This window comes from Herpailurus yagouaroundi, unplaced genomic scaffold, assembly GCF_014898765.1.
Source record: "Herpailurus yagouaroundi ecotype Mexico unplaced genomic scaffold, PumYag 181, whole genome shotgun sequence".
In the NCBI taxonomy this organism is placed as follows: Eukaryota; Metazoa; Chordata; class Mammalia; order Carnivora; family Felidae; genus Herpailurus; species Herpailurus yagouaroundi.
In genome coordinates this window covers 1,090,937-1,116,580 of record NW_024412412.1, presented here as the reverse complement: position 1 = coordinate 1,116,580, position 25,644 = coordinate 1,090,937, and the positions used below count along the sequence as shown (strand labels likewise).

The window sequence follows — 25,644 nt, the reverse complement described above, 5'->3', positions numbered from 1 at the left end:
GGCCACGTTCTGCTGCCGTGTCCATCTCGTGGCGCTCAGGGACCGTGACACCCCGGGGCCACGTTCTGCTGCCGTGTCCATCTCGTGGCGCTCAGGGACCGTGACACCCCGGGGCCACGTTCTGCTGCCGTGTCCATCTCGTGGAGCTCAAGGACCGTGACACCCTGGGGTCAGGCACAGCAGAAAGATCCACCCAGGACGTGGGAGCACAGCCACTCCTGGAACCCACTTCCAGCCTGGCCGCTAAATGGTCACAGTCATCCTCAGACATGTCCCTAACCCTACCCCCAGATGACGAGTCTCCCAAACGTATTGAGTGCCATTTGGCAAACCAACTGGACCTCCTGTGTGGGTGGCCTGTAAATAAAAACGAAGTTCCGGAGTGTTTTAATGTATGTCCACGACCACAGGAAAACCTCACGTCACACCTTCCCACCTCATGATGCTACAGGGGGTGATACGAATTCTCGAACGGGTTTCTGTGTAAAGGTGCGCAGGTGAGCAACACGCTCTGTTGAGACGCTGGCTAAGGTTGGGAGTTCTTCCCAGCCTGCATAGGGACCGTGGGCTGCACGCAAGAGCGACTTTTTCTGGGTGGCCAGAGAGAGTTTACGCCGTCTTCACGCTGTGTCGTGTGCCCGCACGCGGTTTGAACGGCCGCTGCGGCGGAGGCGTGGTTCGGCGCCATCAGTGCGGTGTGTGTGGAGCAGCGGACCGCGGAGCCAGCTCGCTGGCCGCCAGAGAGGCTCTGGATCAGCTTCGGCGAGTCACATTCTGAAAGCGTCTGGAAGACTCACGTTCCTCCGCTCGTCAGCACAGCCGACTACCGGGGTGTTCGTTAGGGGTGCTCTCGTCTCCTAGTAAACACTGCAGGAAGTATGTCCAATCTGACGCTTTTCCTGTTGCTTAAAAAAAATCAACTGCTTCCAATATAATCACACATTTTCCCTGTCAGACCACCGAGTTAATTGTGTAACAACAGAGTCAGCTTGAGGTGTTCTATGGATGCTGGGCCCAAGGACACCCCGAAAGCTGGGCCGGGGCAGGGGGTGCAGAGACCTTGCAGCTCCTTCTGTGTGGGCACCGAGGTCACATGCATTCCAGGCATCGTTTGAGCGGCCGTACCGTCAGATTCAAGGTTCCAGTGAACACTGAGCTTGAGCCTAAGACTCTGGCGCCTCCGTGCTCACCATCAAATTGAAAGGAAGGGCAAAAAGACCACAGTCGGCACCAAAGCCTCGCGGAAGCCTGAGGACAGACTGGCCCCGGGGTGACAGGGAGGGCTTTCCGGAGGAGATGGGCTGGGGTGGGGTCTTGGCGGAAGGACAGAGCGGGCCACGTGGGAAAGGCACAGCAGGTGCGCCCCGAGGGTGCGCGTTCCCCTGCGTGGACTCTCAGTGCTCGATACTGCAAGCCGTGTGGAGTGGAATCAGAATCAGTGGGTCAGGAATTACTGATAACACTGCTCTCATTTAAAAGGTACTCTACGGGGGTGGGGTGGGGAAAATGGGTGATGGGCACCGAGGAGGGCACTTGTTGGGACGAGCACTGGGTGTTGTATGTAAGCGACGAGTCCCGGAATCTACACTGTCTACGCTGTATGTTAGCCAACTTGACAATAAATTATCCTAAAAAATAAATAAATAAAAGGTACTCTACGGTTTACTGTGGCTCTCCCCAGTGGTCTGGAGGCTCTCACTCAGGGGACAAATTGACTAATTACATTAGTTTTCTAGGGATACTATCTTGTTCCTTTTTTTTTTTTTTTTTTTTAATTTTTTTTTTCAACGTTTATTTATTTTTGGGACAGAGAGAGACAGAGCATGAACGGGAGAGGGGCAGAGAGAGAGGGAGACACAGAATCGGAAACAGGCTCCAGGCTCTGAGCCATCAGCCCAGAGCCCGACGCGGGGCTCGAACTCACGGACCGCGAGATCGTGACCCGGCTGAAGTCGGACGCTTAACCGACTGCGCCACCCAGGCGCCCCTTGTTCCTTTTTAAGTGTCAGAGTTTTCTTTGAATTATTTATTTCCAGGGGAAAATATCAAATGACCATTCTACCGTTCTTTCTTCCCCCAAATGGAAAAAAAAAAATGTGCTTTAACGTTCATACACTTGCCTTGATACACTTTAGTATTTTAGTATCTTGACGTAGTAATGCGGTCCTGGCCGGTGATGCTCATAGCTGGGTACTCTAAACTCGCGGTGGCCGAGCAGTTACAGAATCTTGGGACTCGTAGACGAGGACACACCGGCATCTCTCCCACCAAGATTTCTGCAAAGGGAAATTCCGTTTCTAGCTTCTGTTCTGGTCTACTAGAGCCGAACTAACTCTTCCTCGCTTCCGACATACAGTTGGGTAACCGTGTGATCTTGGACAAGTTAAATTCTCTCGGCCTCAGCCTGCTCATCTGTGAAAGGGACTACTCAGGATGTCTCCTTTTGTGCTGTTGTGGGGATGGAAGCACACAGAAGGCACGTGCAGACGAAAGCGGCCAGCAAGGGCAGCCGTTGCTGCGCCCGTGCTCAGCGGACAGAAACAAGCGCTAACAGCCACCGTGAGCTGGGTGCCATTCCTGCTTTCTCTGCAGATTGTTACCAAGCGTCCATACGGATATTCAGGAGATCTGACCGGGGGTGTGCGCCCGCGACCAGCCACAGCTGGGGGAGGGGGCTGCGGCAACACCACACTGAGCACTTCACTTCTCACGCAGGCTTCCGGAAACCTCGCCAGGTAGGCGGCATTTGTATTCCCATCAACCAGATGAGAGCACAGAGGTAGGTTCCAATGGGTTGAATCACTTCCCCGAGGTGAGCCAGGAAGCCGGTGGCAGAACTGGGAGAGAAGTCCCCCTCCAGTTACTGACGGTGACGAGCCCTTTCTCTTTCTCGGGCCACGTACAGAGCTGTCTGAGTTCTCACGGCTTGATCTGATTTTATTCCTCCACAGTGCACGGAAGCCCACTGGCATCCTTGCCCGTCGCAAAGGGGACTGGGAGAATCATTTATTGTTTCAGTGAGAATTTCCTCTTAACTTAGTTCCAAATTTTCAAAAAAAAAAAAAACATTTGGCATCGGAAGACATTGCAGATTGTCTTCCCGCTCTGTGATGCAGATTGTTTGGAGGGACTGTTAACTAATGGGATTAAGACCCAGACAGAGGAAATTAATTTTAATTATCTCTCAATTCTTCAAGTGATGGGAACCAGTGGAAACTATTTTTGGGAAGAAGGCCTCTTGTATTTCCTTCATCGCCTAATGAGAGATTTCCGTGGTTCACGGAAGTTCGGAGGGGACGCCGAGAGCGTTAGAGCATCCGCATCACAGTAGCGTGGGAGCACAGCCACGCGAAGTTGTTTGTGCCCTTCGGCCAGTCACCCTTCTAGCAGAGCACGAAGGTGTGGCCTCCTGTTCAGAAGTGAGCACGGGCAAGTTTCGCTCCCCGGTCTAGCTGAGTAACAGTGGTGTTTCATGACTGTCCCGTCTCAGCACCGACCGGCCATCTGGATAGAGGGAGACGATGCTGTCGCTCTGCTGGCACGTGATTTGCGGCCACAGGCCTGGGACAGCAGGTGCCCCTGCCGGCCCAGAGACCCAAGCCCAGCCAGCTCAGACCACAGCGTTCTTTGCTGCTTGAATGTGAATAGGAAAGAAAAAAAACCCTTGAACACATGTGAAAAGATTTCTGTTTGTACAAAGTTTTTGTGGAAATAGCTCGCATTTGATAAACTTTTACTAAGCCTACACAGTATTATTATTTTTGATGTGGATCACTGTGTTTAATCTTCCTGAAGTCCTAGGAAGTGGGAACGGGTTGGCGGCTCTCAGCCCCACCGATAGTCAGTGGATCCCCGCGGCCTCGCTGCTGGAGTTTGTGAGCAGCCATAGCGAGGGGGGCGTCTGCCATCCTCTGGGACCTGCTCCGCGAAAGCGCCCATGGTGACTGCCCACCAGAACATCACTTCCCTCAGGACATCTAGGATGGTTACCGGAGGGCCCGGGGAAGGTTCTGGGGAATAATTCAGGATCTGAGGAACCCACACCCCCACGCAGAAGAGACACGAGCGCTGGTGGGACATTGTTAAGCCCCTGAAAACACTTACACTTGTCCACATGATCCCTTTCTAAGGGCCTCATGAGAAACCCAATACAGACTTAATAGAAATAAACGGTACTTAATGTTTTGAGAATAACAAATACTGTATAAATTAATATCGTATGAGGAAACAGATTTAGAAATACACATAAAAACTTGCAGGCACCCAGATATCAGACTTATTATCACGTTAGTACGGAAATCAATGAGATTTGCATTTTAAGGCAAAAGATAGGCCTTTCGTGTGCATTTTCAAAGTCCCTACAGCCTCTCCCAGTGGTTCTATACCCATATGCGTGTTCCCCCAGAGGGTCCTGAATGGGAAGTTTAGTATTCAGAACAATAAGTTGCTTTTATATTCCTGGTTAATTAAATGCTTCTTTTTTTTTTTTTTAATTTTTTTTAATGTTTATTTATTTATTTTTGAGACAGAGAGAGACACAGCATGAACGGGGGAGGGGCAGAGAGAGAGGGAAACACAGAATCGGAAGCAGGCTCCAGGCTCTGAGCCATCAGCCCAGAGCCCGACGCGAGGCTCGAACTCGTGGACCGCGAGATCGTGACCTGAGCCGAAGTCGGACGCTTAACCGACTGAGCCACCCAGGTGCCCCAAATGCTTTTTAATTTTAAAAGTTAAAAATTACCTATGAGTCGTGAGCTTTTGGTAAATAAAACTGCATTACATACATACAATATGTTAGGTAAAGTAATATTGAGACAGAATTTTTTAAAAAAGGAAGTAAATCAGTGTTTTCACTGCTACATCGATCTGCTCTAGTGACAAAGATTTGTTGGTACCTACGATCTTGTGGGCTAGAACCGTGTGTTCTAAATGGTGTGTCGCAGTGAGAATTAGAAGCTTGGAAATATCGTCGAAGATTCAAAATGATCATCAGATCATGTTACTTTACCGTCAAGAATTACAATAAATAATTAAAGAAACAATCTTAGCCACTCAAGAAAAACATTCAATTATTCAGCTGGATAGTCTGGGGATAATAATTGACTCTGTTCCGTGTGTGGGAATACACAATTAGAATATACTCACCGGAGCTAATAATTATTAATTATGGGCATTGTTACCTATCATTTTCTATATGTATGTCAGGCAAACCTTAAATACAACTGAAAACTGAAAATTTAATTTAGCAATACAATTCTGCTGAATTCTCTGCCAACAGAGAAAGGTTTCCAAACAACCGCAGAAGATTTATTTAAATATAAGTGACCAAGTAAGAATTTTGAAATAAAAATGAAATGATTACTTAACTTAGTATCTTAAGGTATCTGAAGACCTGACTACTCTATTCTTTTAAAAAATTGAGTTCAGGCATGATGTCCTTTTGTGTTTAAAAGCCTGTCATGGATTTCTTTCACCACGTGCATAACACTCTGAAAATCTGTGGTTGTTGTTCAAGTGGCTTCCTAGGTATAGGGAGAGAGGCCACTATATATGTTTTCTAATCCAATCACCCAGTTAGTTGGGTTTTGCTCATGTCCCAGAGATCAGGTGAGTTGGTGAGAGTCACTCCCAGACGCAGGGGGCCGGGGAAGGAGGCTGCCCTGAAGTGCCTCCCCTCCCGAGTGCACTGTGCCAACACAGGCCTCTGTGCCACGCAGAAGAGGCTAACCACCTGATTTAATATGGAAGGAGCCATGCACGTAATTTCAGTAAAATTCCATTAAATGCAAGTAGTGAGGCCTGATGGAGATTGCCTCGGGTGGACTTGTTCTTCCTGCTTAGAGGTGAATACACGAGGCATGTAAAAATGTACTTTCCCAGATACATTTGGGGTTGAGTTAACCTCATTTGGAAACCCTTTCAAAAGGGACTTCCCAGAGCCCTGGGTGTAAACGGCGGTTAGCAGGGAGGATAGGGAAGCGGCTGTGGTGCTGACCCTGGCGCGCCCCCCCCCCCCCCCCCGGGCCCACCACACCTGTGTCCGCAGACTCCTGGCTTCCCTCTCGGGCGGCCACATGAGAAAGGCTGCGTGCCAGCCTGCTGCGTCCAACGGCACAGCCACTAGCCACTTTTAAGTGACCTAACTTCTTAGGGCGCCTGAGTGCCTCAGTCAGTTAAGCATCTGACTTCGGCTCAGGTCATGATCTCAAGGTGCCTGAGTTCAAGCCCCTTGTTGGGCTCTGTGCTGTCCGCTCGGTTACCGGACCCTGCCCCAGACAACACAGCTTTGGGACATGTACACTGGGCTAGAAGATTTTTGCCCCGCAAAGTCACGTGAGTACGCGTGCAGCCATCTGTTCAACAGATGACTTGAAGCAAACGAAATCAGTCATCAAGATGTGCCCTCAGGTCTTCAAAGTGTTGGCTTAGCAAATCTCTGGAAGGAGAATCTGGGGAAAACACCTTCCCGTTGAGGTCCGCTCACGAAGGAGATGCCCTACACTGTGGTGTGGCTGCTGAGTCATCTCAAATGTGGATACATCGTGACTCCAAACACATGCCTACTGACCCACCCACACCTGGCGTCCCCCACACCGTTTCCGAATGCAAGCCAGGCAGGCCATTTGCAAGCCAAAAAGGAAATTTAGAAATTAGCTTTCTATCGTGTAAAGCACAAATACGTAATCAAGATGAAGTATATCCCACACGGCAAGCAGCACCGGTCTGTCCGAACGTAATAGCCACACTTAAACTCACCGCCCTCCGTTAATTAGAGCTTCAAAGATAACAGCATAAAAAGAATCATAGCAATCAAGTCCATGAATGTCTAAATGAGAGTCTGGATGTTGGAGAAACTAAACTTTGAAGGCGAAAGATTCAACATAAAAGATGAAAGCTATTTTGACACTTTAATTAACGTCAGTCTCCAAACATAAGTGTAAATCCAACAGGACGCAGAAGCCATATCCACACCCACAGGCAGCGGTTTCCCTGAAGTTACCAAAATGATGTGGGCCACCCAAGTTCTGGGGCAACGTTGATGGGCTTGCAGCGAAGACATCTATTTCAAAAGTGTTAATTGGCGAGAAATTATAGTCTAACCAGCACTTAACGTCTCGTAGACAGGAACATAGTGATGACAGCCGTGTCACTGTCCAAGGCAGTTCCTGTGTTCGTTTTAAGTATTTAAAATTCACATTACATAATGAGAACTTGGATTTTCCGCAGAAAATGTGTGTGTATTCATTTCCACTTGGGACGTTTAATTGTGAAAGCCATCTACATTAAAGTCGTACCGGCATGACATTTTTACTGTCAAAATTTGGAGAGCGGGGAGAGGTTCTCAGACGGCGTTTTGTTTGACGGTGAAATTGTGGGTTTTCTCACCTGCACGTGGGAACAACGGTGTGTGGCTGACAGCCTATCTCAGTTAATATACCCAGAGGCGCTGCTGTCTCTGTTCAAGGAAAAGAAAACGACCTTCCATGAAAAAGTTACTAAACCGATAAGGCAAATGCCATCTGCAAGCGTAAAAATAATACCTGACTTGTGACTTGCTCACACTTGTGGGTGCTCAGTGAACACGTGCTAAACACTGCCCGCTTCCCCCCAGAACGGTTCGGTAAGAAAGTCGGAAGGCCCCCACTGCATAGGTAGGGGTGACATACTCACAACCTCAAGGTGACTGTAAGGAAATACGGTCATCCATCCTGAAACACGGGCCAGGCATCGACAAGTGCCTTCTGTGCGCGTCTCGTTGACAGTGAACGGTCAGATGGCCGATGTCGGCCGTGCCAATAAACCAGAGCTCCCTGGCCAGGGAGCTTCTTCGTGAGCTTCCCAGCTGCTGAAATCCATCGGCAGCATTGGTGTGAGCTAGCCGAGCACGCACAGCGCGTGCGGCCAGAGAGCTGGTGGGGCACAGGGCACTGAGGGGGATGGTGAGCTCTGTCACCTGAGCCAGACCTCTGTCTGGTGGCTCTGTGCGGGGCAACAGAGTCCGGCGGCTCTGTTCTGGCACCACCGTCAGGAGCCCAGGGGCTTCAGGGCTTCCCAGTCGCCCGACAGACTCACAGACCCGGTGCAAGGAACACGGACGGTGCAAACCTGAGGTTGTGTGCGAGCCGGTCAATGAAATGCCTGCTCCAAATCGGCCCTGGTAATGGTGCCCTGGAGAGCACAACGGAGGGGCGCCTGGCACAGCCATCTGGCGTCTGCAGGACAGCGCGTCCTCCACGGCCCCGCAGCGAAGGCACATGGAGAGAAAGGCCGGCGTGGAAACTGCCGGAGGAGTCGTCAGGGAGCACGGCCTCCAGACGAGGGCACGGAAGGGAAGGTGTGCAGGGGCCCGAGTGGCGAGGTGCTGAGCTTTCTGGAAACTGCTCCTAACACTTCCTCTGTTTGCCGGCTGACTCGCGTCACTGTGTCCCCCTCGTGTGTTATCCTTCACTAAGGAGAATAACCTGACCTTGCCTTCTGGAACTGGAGAAGCAGTGATGCGATTCTGGGGTGAACCCCAGAGACGTCCTCCAGGGGAACCCAGGCAGGGGGCTTCCGTCACGACTGTCCCTGACGTGGACGCGTCACCTGCAACACGCCAGCTGTCAGGACACTACAGAACAGACTGTGTCCCCCTGTCCCTGCTCTCCTGGTGGCTGCGCTCTCCCAGGGGCGGGGGTGATACGCCGAACCAAAGCAACATTACAAATATACATTAGATTCTAAGGTCACAGACATGACGTCTCCAGACGGGCTCCAAGTGCAACTTCATTAAAATGTTGGAAAACACCACACTGTGTATAAAACCTGGCCTAGTTTTCTGCCTAAACTTAGCGTGCAGTTTAATAGTCCATTAGCACCAGGTGAGTGCAATTATTAAAAAAAATGAGAAGCGCAAACGTCTCTAAATTCCACACCTGCCTGTTAATGAATGCAAGGCTAGAAACAAGACCACCTTAATTCTCGAAGGAGGAGGGGAGATGAGCGGGCTAATGGGGCCGGACAAAACACAGCCCCCCGGCCCCAGAGGAGGCCTTTTCGGGGAGGCCAGGCTCCCCAAGCGGCCTGTCAACGCTGTCTTGCACCAGGTGAGGGGCTGATTGAGCGTGAAGCCCAAGCTCTCCCGCAGCCTGACAGCCCCCCAGAGAAGCAGACACCCCCCATACTCTCACCCTGGGGGCCGTGCACCTGTTCGCAGTGAAGAGGGACAGCAGGGCCACCTGTGGAGCCCCCGGAGGCCAGGGCCCCGGGCTGGAGAGGGACAGCTGTGCAGACCATGTTCACGAGGAACTGTGTCCCGCCTGCCACGTGCTGTGGTTCCTGCTGCTTCCACCTTCTGGGCAAGCGTCCCAGCTGGGGCTTCCTGGTCTACACTGTCCCCAGGGCTCTGCCTCTCTGGGGAGGCACCGGAGTCCTGACTGGTGGCCCGGGGGAACTGGGTTCCCTGACCCAGGGCTTGAGCCGGGCTGAAACTGCCGTTCACACGACACCGAGGGCTCTGGCTCCACTGATGTGGCCACAGTCCTCTCTTTTGGACCAGGGGATGCCCATGAAGACGTGCCACACGAGGCTAACGGGCTCCAAGAGTCTCAGCCGCACGCTGGTGCCCTAGGCTCCGGGCCCTTCTGAGAGGGCAGAGGTTGGGGATTCGAGTGTCTGCAGAGTCTGATGACCTTCGTAACCCAGAACGTGGACCTCGGGCTGTACACTGGAGATCGTGAATGCCTTTCCACGTTAGCACCGTTCCCCCAAATACTGGCCACGTGATCCCGAAGTCATGCTGAGTGCGGATTTTCCTGCTGGGCATGCACGTCTGAAGCAGCAGTATCAGTCCCAACGTCTGTACGTCCGCCTGCACCTCTGCAGACGGAGACTCCCTGAGGATCTCTCGAAAGCACACAGTGTCTGCCCCTTGCGCAGCCCCAAATGCCAAAGTAACTCATCTTTTTTTAGTGCCATTTGCCGGAAGGTAGGTCTTTTAGGAGTACCCTTCCAGAGACAACCAAATCTGAGGGTGCAAGAAGGAGCAGGAGGGAGCAGGTTCCTGTGTCCTCACAGTTAGGATCTAAGATCCAAGCTCGTGCTGCAAATCTTCAGAGAAGCATTCGACTCTTCCATGAATCATAGAACCTTTTGAGATCACTTAATATTTATCATGAGCAAGGACTGAATGCTGTGCAGCCAGTGTTGGTGGCAAAGTTCTGAACACGATCATTATCCTTCCGTCTGCCCACGAGTCTGGACTGTCTCGCTCTGCTTCACCTTCTGTCTCCTTGCACCGCACGAAGCGCCTCTCCGGTACGTTGCACAGGTTAGACACGAGGTAAATCCTTGTGGCTTTGATTCGGCTGCTGGTGTGACTGATCGGACGGAAGCCAGCGAATGGCCTCCTGGAACCGGTACGCTGGCCAAGAAAGCGCCAGGTCTCCAGTATAGATGGAGACAGTTTCCAGACGACCTGAACACCGGAAATGGAACCCTCTGGGTCTTCTCCGCGTGCGGTTGCTGCTGGGGCCGTCAGCAGCCCTGTAGGTGCCCACGCCAGCACGGGGCTTCCCCTTGATCCGCTGATGAGTCTTTTCCTTCTAGGTGTCTTCCTTACACTCCTGAGAGCACCTGATCCGATCGATCACTTCAGACCTCCTATCTCTTTCCTCCGCAGCATCCAAAACACCACAATGGAGCAACAGAGGCATAGATATTCCCCGGGATCAATCCTGGGCCTTTCCAGCCCTTCTGTTCATCACTGATGTTTAAGAAGCGCAGCCTGGTCCTAGATCCTCATGGCTGTGTCAGGAGGAAATACGGCAATGTGATGAAACATTGTAAAGGGGAATGCTTTACGCACGGGGCATGTTTCCTGTCTTCCATTTGACGACTTCCTCACCACGTGTATCCACAGAGGCACAAATCTCATGATCCAAGTCCTTACGCCTAAACCCAGTTCACCATGTGTGTGTCTGTGTGTGTGCAGCACTCTACATTTTCAGCGTCTGAACAACAGTTCACAGAGTAAGCTCAAAAATAATCCACCGCATTCAACCTTTTCCTCCAAACTGGGGACCATTAAAAAGAGCAAACATACACTGTGTGGCCTGATCCCACGGCTAGAAATAGGTGATAGGCAGCTAACACTCGCAGAGTTTTCAATGGCTCTGGAATCTTCCTGAAGGCAAAAGGAAGTTAGTGATGGAATTTTTTCTTCACTTAGAAAAATTTTTTGATATGTGTGTTTCCCCTTTGGCCATCTGGAACTTTAGAGAAAGGTGGTTCCCTCAAATTCGGTTCACATGCCTGAGTAATTCTTACTGTGCAGGGTCACAGGCAGTGTTCTGTAGTTAGGGGGCCATGGAGGGCCCGTTCTCAGAGGCGTCAGATGTCGTCTGAGGAAGGAGTCACCAGCACGGCTGCCCATCCTGGAGAGGCCTCTGCTTAGGCCTGCTCTGCACAGTAATCTTTAGGGTATAACTTGCTCGTCTCTCTCCTACAGCCCTTCCCACCACAAACCAGCTCCGGGGTTCCACTGCTTGGGGGTTTTGCTGGGGGAAGCCAGCTCCAGGGTAACCTTGGCCTGATTTCTGTGACAGCCTCGATTCAACAGGGAGAGTGCCTGGGGGTCTGGGTGGCGAGGCACAAGAGCCGAGGCTCGGAGGAGGGCAGTGGGAGCCGGGGAGAGGCCCCCGTGGGCCTCTGGGTAGCCGCAGTCCTGACGAAGCCCCGTGAAATCCACGAGACTCGAGGGGCCCCCTCTGCAGGGACACGGGGATCTTGGTCAGCTGGTACCGGGATCCCAAGGGCCTTGCTGCCTTGTGGGAGCCGTGCCATTGTTTCGGCCCTGGGCTCACCCCAAAATGACGGAGGCTGTGTTTCTTGGTGTGTCAGGCACGAGGGTAAGGTGCTCAGAACTGGGGTTGGATTTATTTAAGAAAATAAATGACTGTATTACTCCTTGCACGTCTGTGTCGTAGATGGTCGAATCATATGTCACACAGACCATCTAGAGGATGTGTAGGTGCCTGTCAACTGGGGCTGCCCACAGCAGCAGATCTAAAAGAAAAAGACCCATCTAGATGTTGGAGATAATAGCCAAGTACATGGGGGGAGGGCTTAAATATTGAATTTAAAATATTAAGTCAGTGCAAACTGTTCATGTAAATGGATTTAAATGTTTTATAAGCTGTAGATTCTTAAGTCCATTATTTATGCGTTCAGCAAATATCCATGGAGTCCTGTGCCGCATGGGGGTAGATGAGGAGATTGGGGGGCCCTAAATTCACCTGGACAGTCTCCCCAAGGGCCTCCAGCACAGGCGTGGCCTTCGGTCAGTCCTGGGAAGTACGTTAACTAAAGATAAATGATGGCCTGTAACGGAGTTTGTGACTGCTTCGGGCAGGATGTCCCAGCTCGTCAGTACCGGTGCTGTTGGAAATAATAATGGGATTTGTGGTTGCCAGCTGGTGTCATTGGAGCTGCTGGGTTGAGCCGGAGACGCCTCTGTGACCAGCTCACCGTGACAGACCCCCGCCACGAGCAAAGCATGGGCTTCCCGTGCCACGGTGCTTTGCTGCCACACTGGGGGTGATATGACACCTGGGACGAGGCATGTCCTGTGGGACCAGCAGTGTCGGGGGGAAGAAACCCACCCCTGAGACTCCTTAGGGTCCATGTTGTTACCCTGGTGTTGGGTGTGACACAGCCGAGGGAAAAGCTATCCCGCGAGGATAATCTGTGTGAGTCCGACAAATCCCTCCAGCCACGGAACATGCAGGGTGATTCTCGTGTGATGCATGCAAGCCCTTCTACGTGTGGACCCTGTTCTGGATGTTTCTGACAGCACGTCTGACCACTCCTAACAGGTGCCTGCTCTCATAGCCCCTACGTTTTAGTAGCGGAAGACAACACACAAACAAAAAGCTCTGATAGCAATTATCTACAAGAAAACCAACGACTACAAATATGGAAAACTGAGCATATCTGGCCTCGCTGCTGTGGGGAGAGACACCCCACCGTGACGCCTGGCGGTCAGAGCGCGTCACACCCACTGTGACGCGTGGTGGCCAGAGCAGGGCGCCCGACCTTCCCGCGAGCTCTGACCCCTCAGCAGCGCAGTGCCCACTGACTCCTTCTCAAGAGAATGTTTTAACCCCAGAACATAAAATGCAGAGGATTAAAAAGCCTACGCGGAAATATAGTCGTCAGAGTTACCGAACCTTTGCGGTAACGTGCGCACCTGTGCAGTAACGAGACTGGCGTCAGGACTAACGACTACTGGGATTTCAAAGCCTGATGAACGCAAAGGATGTGTTGAGACAGCGCCAAGAACTGAGGGTTGTCGCCGTCTGAGTCCCGTGCTGACCAAGTCACGGGGAGGTGGGTGTGTTGGTGCATAACCGAGGGGACTCCTCCAGTCAGAGGTTAGTAAAGATAGAGACCCGCTATTTAACCCACCTACGTTCACTCAGCCTCGAGTCTTGAATGTATTAGGGACGCTTCGGGCCCTGGCCTCCACGTGGGACATCAGCTCCGGAGCAAGTGGCCGCCAACAGAGCGACAGGGTGTGGCCACCTTCCTCCTCCCAGTGTGGACGCATCCGGCAGAGCGCGACGGATGCTGTGTCCCTGGGACCACAGGCCTTTAACCCCGCAGACCTCTGCAGCCCCGACCGCCCGCACCGGGCGAGCCCCACAAGCCGAGGCTGTGTGCCCTCTGAGCGTTGGGTCACTTCTGAAGCTTGACCTCTCTCTCCCTTCCCTGCGGGCTCATCCAGCACTCACCCCTGCTTCTCCTTTTTAAACTGGAGTTTCCTGTGCCTTCTGGCTCCCTCTGCTCCTGACAGGCCTGGCTGACTAGCCCCCTCTCGTGGCACACAGTCCTGGTGGCCGGGACCCGATCTCAGGCCCCGGTGTGCACAGCCAGGCGGGATTTCCTTGGCTGGTTGGTGCCCACGGCCGCGGGGAGAGTGTGGGCTCTGGAAGGTAGCAAACATTAGCGCCCCGTCCGAGCCTCGGCCAGACTTTCCCACGGGGAGCCTGTCGTCCTGGAGGCCACCTCCCTGCAGCCGCGTAACACCTGTCACCTGGATATTTCTGAAATTAATGGGGTTTTTAACACTTTTGGATACCTGTTTATATCACAAATGTAGCTTTTTGACATCCGTGACACCTTTCACTTTATTATTTCATTTTTTACAGTCTGTTTATTTATTTTGAGAGAGAGTGAGAGAGAGTGAGAGGGAGAGAGATAATCCCTGTGCTGTCAGCACAGAGCCCCACTCGGGGCTCGATCCCATGAACCAAGATCACGACCTGAGCCAATATCAAGGGTCGGACACTTAACTGACATAGCTGCCCGGGCTCCCTGACATCTTTCATTTTAACGAACCCTCCCCTGTCCCAGCCATGAGGACAACAGCTTCTGATTTAGCTTTTTAACATCTGAGTCCTGTGCCAGAGTGAAGGGCTGTTGGTAAAAACCCTTTGAGCTACTAGTCTGACCATTTTAACTAGGGAGCCACGGAAGTACGCTGGGAGCCCACTGTATGGGCTGGGACTGTGTGAGAAGAAGAACCGCAAAGGGAGGTCCATGTACGTTCACCCAGAGATTTGGCGTAAGGAGCCGGCTCACGCAGTATGGGGGCTGACCAGACCCAGGGTGTGCAGGGAGAGTCAGCCCGCGGGCGCCCCGCGAGAGTGGATGCTGCACTGGCCCGAAGCTGGGGGGCCAGAGACCCAGCAACAGTCCACGTATCAGTTCAAGTTTCCAGGGAGCAAAAAGCTGATTCCCCAATTTGAAGACAGTCAGGCAGGAGGAATTCTCTCCTACTCATAGGCGGGTCAGCTTTTCGTTCTAGACAGGCCTTCAACTGATTGGGTGTGGCCCACCCGGAGGGCCCTCTGCTTTCTCCGTCCACCGATTCAAATGTTGACTCAGCAGAAAACAAAAAACAAAAAACAAAAAACACACCCTCACATAAGCACCTAGAATAGTGTTTGACCAAATGTCTGGCTCAGTCAAGGTGACACAGAAGGTTAACCGTCAGGTGTCATACTTGTAATTTTCCAACATTCCTCAGAACAACTACGCTTTCGTCCTCAACCACCAGCGCAGAGCAAAACTCCACCGGGTGTGCGCGACACAGTGGGAGGGCCGGAGTGGCCAGGACGGGCTGGAAGCAAGAAGCCTGATTCTCTTCATACACGGATGATGCTTCAAAGGGTAATTTTTTGAACTACGTTTTATTTTCAACCTAATAGTTAATACAAAGTGCATGTCAAATTCGTAATAATTAGGGGTAAGAAACTTCCATTTAAATTCATTTTTACAAATGGGGCACCTGAGTGGCTCAGTCAGTTAAGTGGCCGACTTCGGCACAGGTCATGATCTCACAGTCTGTGAGTTTGAGCCCCGCGTCGGGCTCTGTGCTGACAGCTCAGAGCCTGGAGCCTGCTTCAGATTCTGTGTCTCTCTCTCTCTCTCTCTCTCTCTCTCTCTGCCCCTCCCCCGTGCTCTCTCTATCTCAAAAATAATTAAAAAAAAAATAAAGTGAGCAGTTCTAACTAACGCTGACATCAGTATTGTGATTCAGTTCATCCTTTGCTTGGGTATTTTTTTTTCAAATTTTAATTTAAATTGCAGTTAGTTAACATATAGTTAACTAACCAAAGGCTCATTCTCCAGAATCTAGGAACTCCTAATCAGAAACCATACCATTTTTGAGTAAGTCCAAAATTGTCACATTAAGTTGTCTTAAGTGTCTCTGGAACCCATAAGCAAAGAAAGGAATCTGAAGTTACAAAAGTAACAAATGAATCATAATTTTTAAAGTGCGTTTTAAAGATAGCATATGTGAAATTATTAGGTCTGGATAATCATAAACTCAAAGGTATACACAGGACTTTCTGATCAGATTCTTCTCATTTCTAACATTAATTTATATCCTACATCATCGCACAGAAAGAAAACTAAATACTGACTTTTGGAGATGTGATTTAAAAGCATTGCATTGCTACAGTATTTTATTTCCTGAGAGAGGAAAAGTATTTTCTTTTCAACCTTCTCAGGATGTTTTATGAATTTTATGAATTTTTATAACTTGTCTCAAATATAATGCTTTTTAAACTAACATGTTATAAGGAATAAAAGCTATAATATCAATGTTTTCCAAATATATTTATGAGATGTTGTAAGTATATGAAATAGTGAATATAACCATAGCCTCAAGTTTTGGGCATCTAACATCTCTACATCTTTAAAAGGAAGTTCATTTTAAAAATAAATGAACGCTGGGATTTCTTGGTTTTAATAAATACTTTTTTGTTGGAACTTGTCTGATCAGGGAGTGGGGAGGAAGGAGTTTATGTGGCACCTAAACTGATTAGGAGAATGAATCACGGAAGGCCTCCTGGAAGCAAGGATTTCACAGTTGCATCTTAAGGCATAGCTAGGAATTACATACAGAAAGCCAGGGGAGCGAGTTCTGGGCTGGGCAGAGCGTGTGCAAAGCTCGGCAGTGAGAGGGTCTCAGGTGAGTGGGTACCAGCCGAGGTGACGGGGAGCTGTGGGGCGAGCCTGGGTCAGGTCACCCAGGGTCAGACTGCCCCACAGGGGATGGCCCTTCACTCGCTGCTAACAGGAAGCCGAGAGAGAGGGTGCCAGGCGGGTATGTTTGTGTCGGGCTATGATTTATATTGTGTTTAACTGTTCTATTAATTTGGGGGGGCCGTATTTTTAGAAAGAAGATTCTAGGAGTGTGGAGTGTGGGGTGGGCAGCGGATGAGAAGTCCAAGAGGGGGGCCAGTTAGAAGGCCATGCAGAGGCCCAGGGAGCACGCCACGGGCGTGCAGCACAGAGGGGTCACGCGGTGGAGCATGTGGCTATTCGCAGGGCACGCGAGGCAGCTTCCGTGGCCCCCACCGTGTGGTTGAATGACTCCCTGGCCCAGCTATCGGCTTACGCACGCAGGCACTTGCTTCCTTGTTCACCCCCGGGTACTCATTTTACGGGGTGTGAAGGGACCAGTTTGGCTGGCTTCCTTCCAAGAAGTTAAACAACTCTTAGAGTAACTAAGGTCGTCGTTGCTGTCGTGACGGCGGCACAGAATTTCCCGCGTGGATCTCTGACTGAAACGCCAAGCACCTGTACCCTCCAACTGCCCCCCTCCTCGTTTTAGGCAAGGGATGAAGTGAATTGCAGACAGTCGTAAAGAAGAATCCTGGACCGTGAGTCTGGGGTCTGTGGGTCTAGTGTCAGTCCCACCACGACTCATCCCCTTGACAAGTTTGGACCGCACGACGGGGTCGCTCACACTGCTCTCCTTTGTGGGTGAGTGGATGGGTGCATGTGTCTAAGAGGCGAGAAACACTCGAATCGCGGTGCTTTTGGAGGGAAGAGCACATTGCGTTCTTGGGGCTTGCCCGCCACCAGCCAGGTAAACTGAGGGCCCCCTCCTCTGTGTCCAGGTAACTGCACAGTTTCGCTCACTGGTCCTGAGGGTGGAGGCTGTCTTTTGCTCGTTGACCCGGAGGTTATATAGTCCAGGGAATCACAGGCAATTAGAATCGCACAGATTATGTCCCAACGTTTCCGTATCCAGGTGGCGTATCCTGACTTCTTCTGAAGTGCAAGTCCACAGGCCGGGGGGAGCCGCCACGTAAGAGCTCTGCAGACACAACTGCTAACCTCCACGGATCTCAGCACCACGGCCAGACCCACAAAGGATGCGAACGTCCCAGTCTTCATCCCTTGTCCCCGAACCTCAGACGCCACATGTGGCAATGAGGTCAGAGACGTGGCTGTGGCAGGACGTCCACTTCCAGGACGTCCACTTCCAGGACGTCCACTTCCAGGAGAGCATGGACGTCCACATCACCTTTCCACAGGTCAGGGGATTCACGACACTCCTGGCCGGGAGCCTCGACTGGATTTGGTTTCCCGTCAGGAGGAGGAGCTTGGATTTAGTACATGCCCAGCAGAGCAGTGGGCACCCCATGCGTCTGTGTGACTGAGAGGAAGATCTCCTGGCGTGGTTCCAGAGAAGACCCCCTCCATCCATCTGTCCATCCGTCCATCCGTTCACGCATGAGCCCAGCCAATATTTACTATAACGATGTGGTAGTCCCGTTAGGGTGGTCTGGATGCCCACGCCCCCAGATGTCCACATCTAATCTCTGGGACCATAACTACGTCACCTTACACACCACCCTTGGGTCGTGTGGGGTCCGATGGCATCACAGACCCTTACGTGAGGGAGGCAAGGGTGCCAGAGTCCGAGAAGGAGACGTGGTGGGTGACGGAAATGGGCCATGTGGCTGGGGGCATATTGGGAAGGCGGTCAGACCCTAGAAGCCAGGACATCTTGGAAGCAGATTCTTACATGCCCCCCTGAGGGACAGGTTATTATTGAAATATAAACAACAGGATAAAAATAAATTTATGGCTGTTTCCTCTGTTCCTGCTTTGTATGGATTTTCCCTTTGTTTTAATGACTTCTAGAATCAGCTGTGACACTTGTTGAAAGAACTTTTGACCCAGAGAAAAATCATTATAATCTAATGTCATAGCATTTTCCTCCATAATATCAATGACACGCTGTCCCTAGAAAAGTTGGGTGAAATGCATATTTAGACAAGTAAATCTTTCTGATAAATCATTTCACCGACGAGAAAGAAACCATGTGTGAAATGAAAGTTAGATGTTTTGAAAACCACTCCGTTTAAGGACAGGACACTAATCGATAGGTGTATTCCTTATAATGAAAGACAGTGCAGGAGAAACGTGGTCCACGCCTATCGGGGGTCCCTGGACGGCACAGGAGCGGACTCTGTTTCGGCTGAATCTCCACGTGCCTTTAAGGGCCGAGGGAGAAAACAGGTGACATCCAGTCACTCCTAGCCAGCCACCCATTCCTGGTGGCACCCACCTGTGAGTGTTTAAACTAGAATGTCTGACACATATTTTCACATTCTTAATAAACCTTTCATGCACATATTTGATACTTAATGGCTACTAGATGCATATTAAAATCACACGTTCATCCTTGTTCAAGGGGACATAGCCTCACGACAGCAGCTTCCACTTTTCAAGCCGCAAAAAGAAACATATTTAAATACATCTGAGACTTCCAAATAATCACTGTGAATGATTTTGAAAATAGCTTGTTTTGGAATTATTTTCAAGAGAGTTTTAGAACCATAAAAGAAAATCAATTTGTCAAAATAATCTGTCTCTCTCTCTCCACACACACACACACACACACACACACACACACACACACATACACACCCCTACTCATGTAACTATGAAATGTCAACATTGCTCTACGATCTTCTAACTATTTTAATATAAAATGACTGAGATCACATTTTGCCTTGAAGATTCAGACACGAAGCTCTGAATCAGATCGGAAGCTTAGCGGGCGTTTACATCCTGTGTCGTTTGATGGTTTTCCCCCAAACTTTTGTATTTCTATGATGTTGCAGGTAGGGATTTTTCATTCATCTTATTAACCAGACAACTGCTGCACACCCTCCCAATTCTATCTGGGAAGTGAGATTATCAATATACGCAGTGTGGGGCACCTGGGTGGTTCAGTTGGTTGAGTGACCGACTTTGGCTCAGGTCATGATCTCACGGTCTGTGAGTTCGAGCCCTGCGTCGGGCTCTGTGCTGACAGCCCGGAGCCTGGAGCCGGCTTCGGATTCTGTGTCTCCCTCTATCTCTCTGCCCCTCCCCGACTCATGCTCTGTCTCTCTCTGTCTCAGAAATAAATAAACATTTAAAAAAATGAAAAAAATATATACAGTGCTTAGGGTAAAACCGGAAATGGTGGAATAATGACCCCTTTTCCGTGTCTGCAGAATGACATTCCCAGCAGGTCACCTGTTTCTCAGACCCTTCCCCAAGTCTGCGCCCTGTCCCCTCTGGCCTGGAGGAGATCTTGGCTCAATAACTAGGCCAAGGTCTGGTAGAAACTCTGGAGGGAAGTATGTTTGGGGACTTATTTGGTGCGTACATTTTGGGAACACAACAACATATTCGGGAAAATGACACAAATCAGAATTTTAGTGTGAGTTCTGCACGGGTTCTTGCGTGATCTCTATGAAAACTATCTTATTTTTATTCTCCCATAACGACAAACACAATAAAGTCATTTTCTGCCAGGTAATTATCGTTTCAAAGCATTTCTGAAGACCGTGAAAGGGCCTGTCACTTGCTTATACGAGACATTCAACAGATATTGGCGAGTAGATCAGTAAAGATCTCCAAAAGTGTACTTTTTAAAAGGCAGTGCTTGTGAAGTTCATTACCTCCCTAAGTTCCTAATGTGGCCATTTCCCACAAAGGCCACAGTGTGGGCGGTGGTCCATGACCTCGCTGCAGGGTGTCACGGACTTCCTAAGATACAGGGCACCTAGGAGGAGGCCCGGAGGCTCAGCCCCACCACCCACAGGCCCCATCACAGTGGCACATCAGTGACAGATGTCACACGGGGCATGCCCACGGCACTGCCCTATCATCTCCACAGAGTTGTGCTTTGGGGACGCAGCACCCCACGGTCCTGTGCGCCTCTTCCGAACACCCCAAGGCTTCACGGTCAAGAGGTGTCACCGACCCTCCACTTGGGTGCCCCTTGCCACACAAGAAGATCACTGAGGACCCCCACACACATGCCCTTTGATGAATTATTCGCAGCTACTTCTGAAATCTGAGAGTCAGCAAGTCGGCAAGCCTGAGGTGCTCGAGGGCCAGCATCCTGAAACGAGGCTGGCGTCCAGGGCGTCCTTTCCCGTCTGCTGCTAGCCAACCACGTGCCGTCCTCTCCCGGAGTGGCAGGAGGGTGGGGATGCCCCTCCCTGAGCTGCTGCAGCCCTCCCTCCTCCTCACCCTCCTCCTCGTCACCGCCACGCCCCCACAGCTCTCTTCTCAGACTGTCCCCTCCCTGCTCCGACAGCGTTCAGATGACCTCGCTCCCCAACTCTGCCCGTGTCTGACTTTCTCCGCTTGGCCTTTACGTGGGGCTCGGCGACGTTTATTGCTTGCTGTGTTTTATGGTTTCTCCAGGCCATGTGTATTCATTATGTTACAGAAACAGTAACAGCGCAGGGAAATACTGGGCGCCGATATTTCGTGTAGGTGGTAAATTTTCAAAGGGGTGGATATGGTTTTCCATAAGAATGGAAGCAAACTGTGACACTGAAGGGGAGGACTAGTGAATTTACATGAAGGAAGGATCTGCTCCAAGTGGTGAATCATGTTTATGGATCTGCCCGCCAGGCGGCACTCAGACGGGAGGAGAAGGTGAGGGAGCCCCGGAGTCACTGCACGTCTGCTCGGGTTTTACTGCAGTCTATTAAACCTTGGTATTTAAAGCACAGTCACTTTCTAAATGTCAGCCCTTAAACTTTTTTTCCTGCAGAAAACTTTACGGAAGTTATACCTGATTATTTGCAAGAACTTTGATACCTAAGAGATTGCATTCTGAGAAAAAGAAAGGTTATCGACAAAAGAAGTGTTTCAAAAGACCGTTGCAAATAGGGACAAATGCAATTTGGGAAAGTTACCAAACGTTCGGAGAGTGTATCGCGTGTGCGGCGAAGGTGCGCCTGCTCCTCTCGGATGGAGACCGCACCCCTGCATGGTTCTCACCAGGAAGGCGGAAAGGGCGGCTTTACCTGCTGTGGACCTGACAGTTGGGGTGGTGTTGGAGGGCGTCATCACGGGAATACATTCGTCGTCCTGGGAGTAACCAGCTTGGATGGCTCGGAGGTAACTGTGGCTGCGCGTCCGGAAGCATCCGGGAAGGTCCAGGGCGTCCATGGCCTGGGACTCGACTTCACTGAAGACAGATTCACACACCGACTCGAACTGCCCGTTCATCTCTGCCTCGCTCATCTGGAACAAGAATGCACAGGTGATGGCGAGATGTGGCCAGGTCACGGGAGAAAAAGAAAGAACAAAACTCACCCTGACCTTGAGGTACTGTCTCTTCAGCAGAGTTCATTGGAAATTGGCCTTGGGGCTCCATTAAGCTGAGGGAAGGGCTTTTACTGGGTTATTTCTCACAAACACTAAGAAAAATGTCACTTCTGAGATGTTACTGAAATTCTGAGGGCCCCTGAGGGTGGCTGAAAGGGTGGCCTGCTGGAACCGCCCAGGACAGAAGACGGGACGCGGGTGGAGCTCGGCACCTGGGCGGTCAGTGAGCACACGCCGCTGGTCCCCCCTCCGTCCTGACCCCGGCACCTCTGTCACCATTCCAGGCTGTCCATGGCCCAGCAACTCTAGGAGCTGAGCCTGCCTCTATGCATCATCGTGGAAACTAAGCACACATCTGGCAGGAAGCTCATCTCCTTCTCCCCAGGGGAGCAGCAGGACCGCGGGTCCAGCAGAGAAAGACACGGCCAGCGGGCTGTCCATCGCTTCGTCACCAGCCTGTGCCATGTGCGTACTGCCCGTGCTGCTGCTCGGCCTGGGATGTTAGGAGACTCACTTCCTTTGACAATTTAGCAGGTGAAGTAATAGTTTTCACACCTGCGATTTAATTTCCAGGTATAGAGTCACCCTGGGAACCTAAAAGGTCCAAATGTGTTAAGAAAACATCGAGGCTTTGGACAGGCGCGGGATTGCAGGTGCTGGGCACACAGGGGCATGCCCATTGGGTTGGCTAGAGGGACTTTGCATGGGGTCAGTGAGCGCTAGCAGGGGACACACTTTTCCCGCCATTCCTGGGTAGTGAACCTTGTGCGTTTCCCAAGAGCCAAACCTACAGGCTTCATCTGGGTGCCCAGTGAAGGGAGGTGCGCAGGAGAGCCAGGAGGAAGAGAACAGGGTGCAGAGCAGATGAGACATTAGGAAAGAAAAGCTTAACGGCTTAGCCACTCGTCAGTGAGGACAGGGAGGCTCACGGGTCCGCGGGCAGGGCTCTGGGGTGGGTCACGTGATAGGCTGAAAGGGACGTTGATAAATGAGCCCTCCCCGGCCACTCCTGTGTTGGGTACACCCCTCGGGGGAATCATGCGTGGGTTAGCACGTGTGCACGGGCGGGATGCTTGCTGGTGAAGTCCCCGTGCACCGGCCGGGGCTGGGAGGGGAGGCTCAGTGCACAGGGAGGCGGCGAGGGCTGAGGGGGCACCCCGTGGCCTCTGCTGTCCCTCCAGATCAGTCCCCGGCCCGTCCCTCCTGCCCTGGGTGTTGGGAGGGGCCCACACCGCCCGGGACGTCTGCCCCGCTTCTCAGGTGGCTTCTCCACGCCCAGCACCCCCTGCTGTCATCGTCCTGCCTCCGTCCTGCACCTGCTGTGTCCGCCTCTCACACCCCAATGTCCCAATGTGCTATCCCACTGCCGGGAAGGCCACCCACGACTTCCAGAACACCCTGCGTGATGCCCACAGATAAAGACACCAGCTCAGTACCTGTGCTCTGCCTGTTTGCAGGGTGAAAGCGGGCGAGAGAAGCTGATCTCCCCTCCAACAGGAAGGAAAACCTGCTTTCTTCCAGAATCTCTAACTGCAGACCCGGACGTGGCCCTGCCTGGCACCACGTGGGGCTCCTGATATGCTTGGAAGTGGCCCCCTTCACAGAGCGAGCATAACCCTCTCTGGTTCTGGAGATGGCTGAGGAAAGTGTGTGTGTGTGTGTGTGTGTGTGTGTGTGTGTGTGTGTGTGTGTCGGGGGGGAGGAAGGCAGGCCGGCTGCCTGGCCCCCAATGTGAGGAGGAGAATCTCTGGGTCGCATCGACAGAAAAGACCAGAGGAAGGTTTCTGAAGTTGGAGACGGGCAGACAAATCAGGGTCAGGACAAAGCACGACACTCCCATCGTGACAGCCTCACGTTCCCAGTGACAAAGCTTGTGGGACACACACCTGCTGGGTTGAAACATGACATTTCCTGACTACACATTTCTTACACTCTGTTTTCCCTTATGGGGAATTATATCAAGAAGCCTCAGGTCGTTTCATGCCATTTATGTCAAAGACCCACATCAGACAGCCTGAAAAGGCCAAACTCTGAGTGATGACGCCAGCGTCCCCAGCACCCTGGCCGCGGGGTTTCGTGGACCCCCTCCTGCAAACCCACCGCGGGCCAGGAGCTCTGTCCTTGAGGCAGGACACCATCACACCTGCTCGTGCATCTTAAAGGCTAAAATCTCAGCGAGGACCACTTGGCTAGTACTCACAGCTACAGAAACACACCCGTGAGGTTCTAGAAATGAAGGTGACTCATCTCTCCCAGACAAACAGAAGTAGTTGAGAAGGATCTCAAGACTTGGTCCAGAGAGGACCTGAAATGCTCTGTCCTCTGAGAGCTGATGCGTTCACCGACCCTGAGAGGGACTGGGAAAAGTGGGTGTCGTCTTACATTGGGACTCAAACCATGGCTTGGTCCCCAGGAATCCCAGGAGGGTGCCAAGCCAGTGGGGTAAAAGCTATGGAAAATAATCAGTGTGGCCTGAGGCTTCCTCTGTCTCCCTTCGTGAACCATGAACTCAGAACTGGGCCTGCTTCTGGAAAATGTGGGCACGGAACAGCCAAAGCGGGGCAAGCTGGGGAAGTGGGGGTGACAGGGTGACTGTCCAGTCTGTGGCAGAGCCGGGGGTGGGCTCTGCAGAGGTCATGACAGATGGCGAGCAGACACGGCCCCGCACGTGGCCGCCATGGAAAACAGGGTGGCGGTTCTTCCAGAGATTAAACGTAGAACCGCTGTGGTCCGGTGAGGCCACTTTGGGATATTTACCCACAGGAACTGAAAGCAGGGACTGGGGAGGACATATACTTGTAAACCCACGCGTGCATGGTAGACTGTCATTGTGATGTGGACGGACCGTGAGGGCACTTGCCGGGGGAAAGAAGCCAGTCATACAAGGAAAGACGCCGGGTGAGTCCGCTGGCTGGAGGTCCAGGGGACTCACGTCCACAGAGACACGGAGGTGGTGGCACCGGGGACACCGGCCAGTGTTTGGTAGGGACAGAGTCTGCATTCTGCCAGACGGAAGAGGTCTGGAGATGGACGGTGAGGAGCACTGAACGAGCATGTGACACCGCTGACCCGCACACTGAAACACGGTCAAGATGGAAAGTTCTGTCACGGATACTTTAGCACAATTTTTAAGGATTTCCTTTAAGAAGGAAGCCATCACAGTGCCAGAGGTTTTTAAAGAGGAAGAGAGAAAAGGGGGCCACAAGACAGTGGCGTGGCCGGAAGATGTGGGGAAGGCAAGTGTGCTTCCTCAGCCAGGATGCAGAGGTCCCAACGATCCCACCACACCGGACCCCAGCACCACCTGCAAGTTCTAGGACAGGCCGGACCCCCAACACCACCTGCCAGCTCTCAGATACGCCGGACCCCCAGCACCACCTGCCAGCTCTCAGATATGCCGGACCCCCAGCACCACCTGCAAATTCTAGGACAGGCCGGATCCCCAGCACCACCTGCAAGTTCTAGGACACGCCGGACCCCCAGGACCACCTGCAAGTTCTAGGACACGCCGGACCCCCAGCACCACCTGCAAATTCTAGGACATGTTGGACCCCCAGCACCACCTGCAAGTTCTAGGACATGCCGGACCCCCAGCACCACCTGCAAATTCTAGGACATGCTGGACCCCCAGCACCACCTGCAAGTTCTAGGACAGGCCGGACCCCCAACACC

General features: G+C 51.8%; 1 protein-coding gene across 8 annotated transcripts in view; it reads right to left on the bottom strand.

Annotated features, from left to right (window-relative positions):
- DLGAP2 (DLG associated protein 2) overlaps positions 1 to 25,644 on the bottom strand; it is a 788,462-nt gene that overhangs the window by 39,952 nt on the left and 722,866 nt on the right. For all 8 annotated transcript variants that reach the window (XM_040489789.1, XM_040489787.1, XM_040489792.1 and 5 more), the window contains one exon: positions 21,669 to 21,888. In XM_040489789.1, the coding sequence (XP_040345723.1) occupies positions 21,669 to 21,888 (220 nt within the window). The remainder of the gene's footprint in view (positions 1 to 21,668; positions 21,889 to 25,644) is intronic.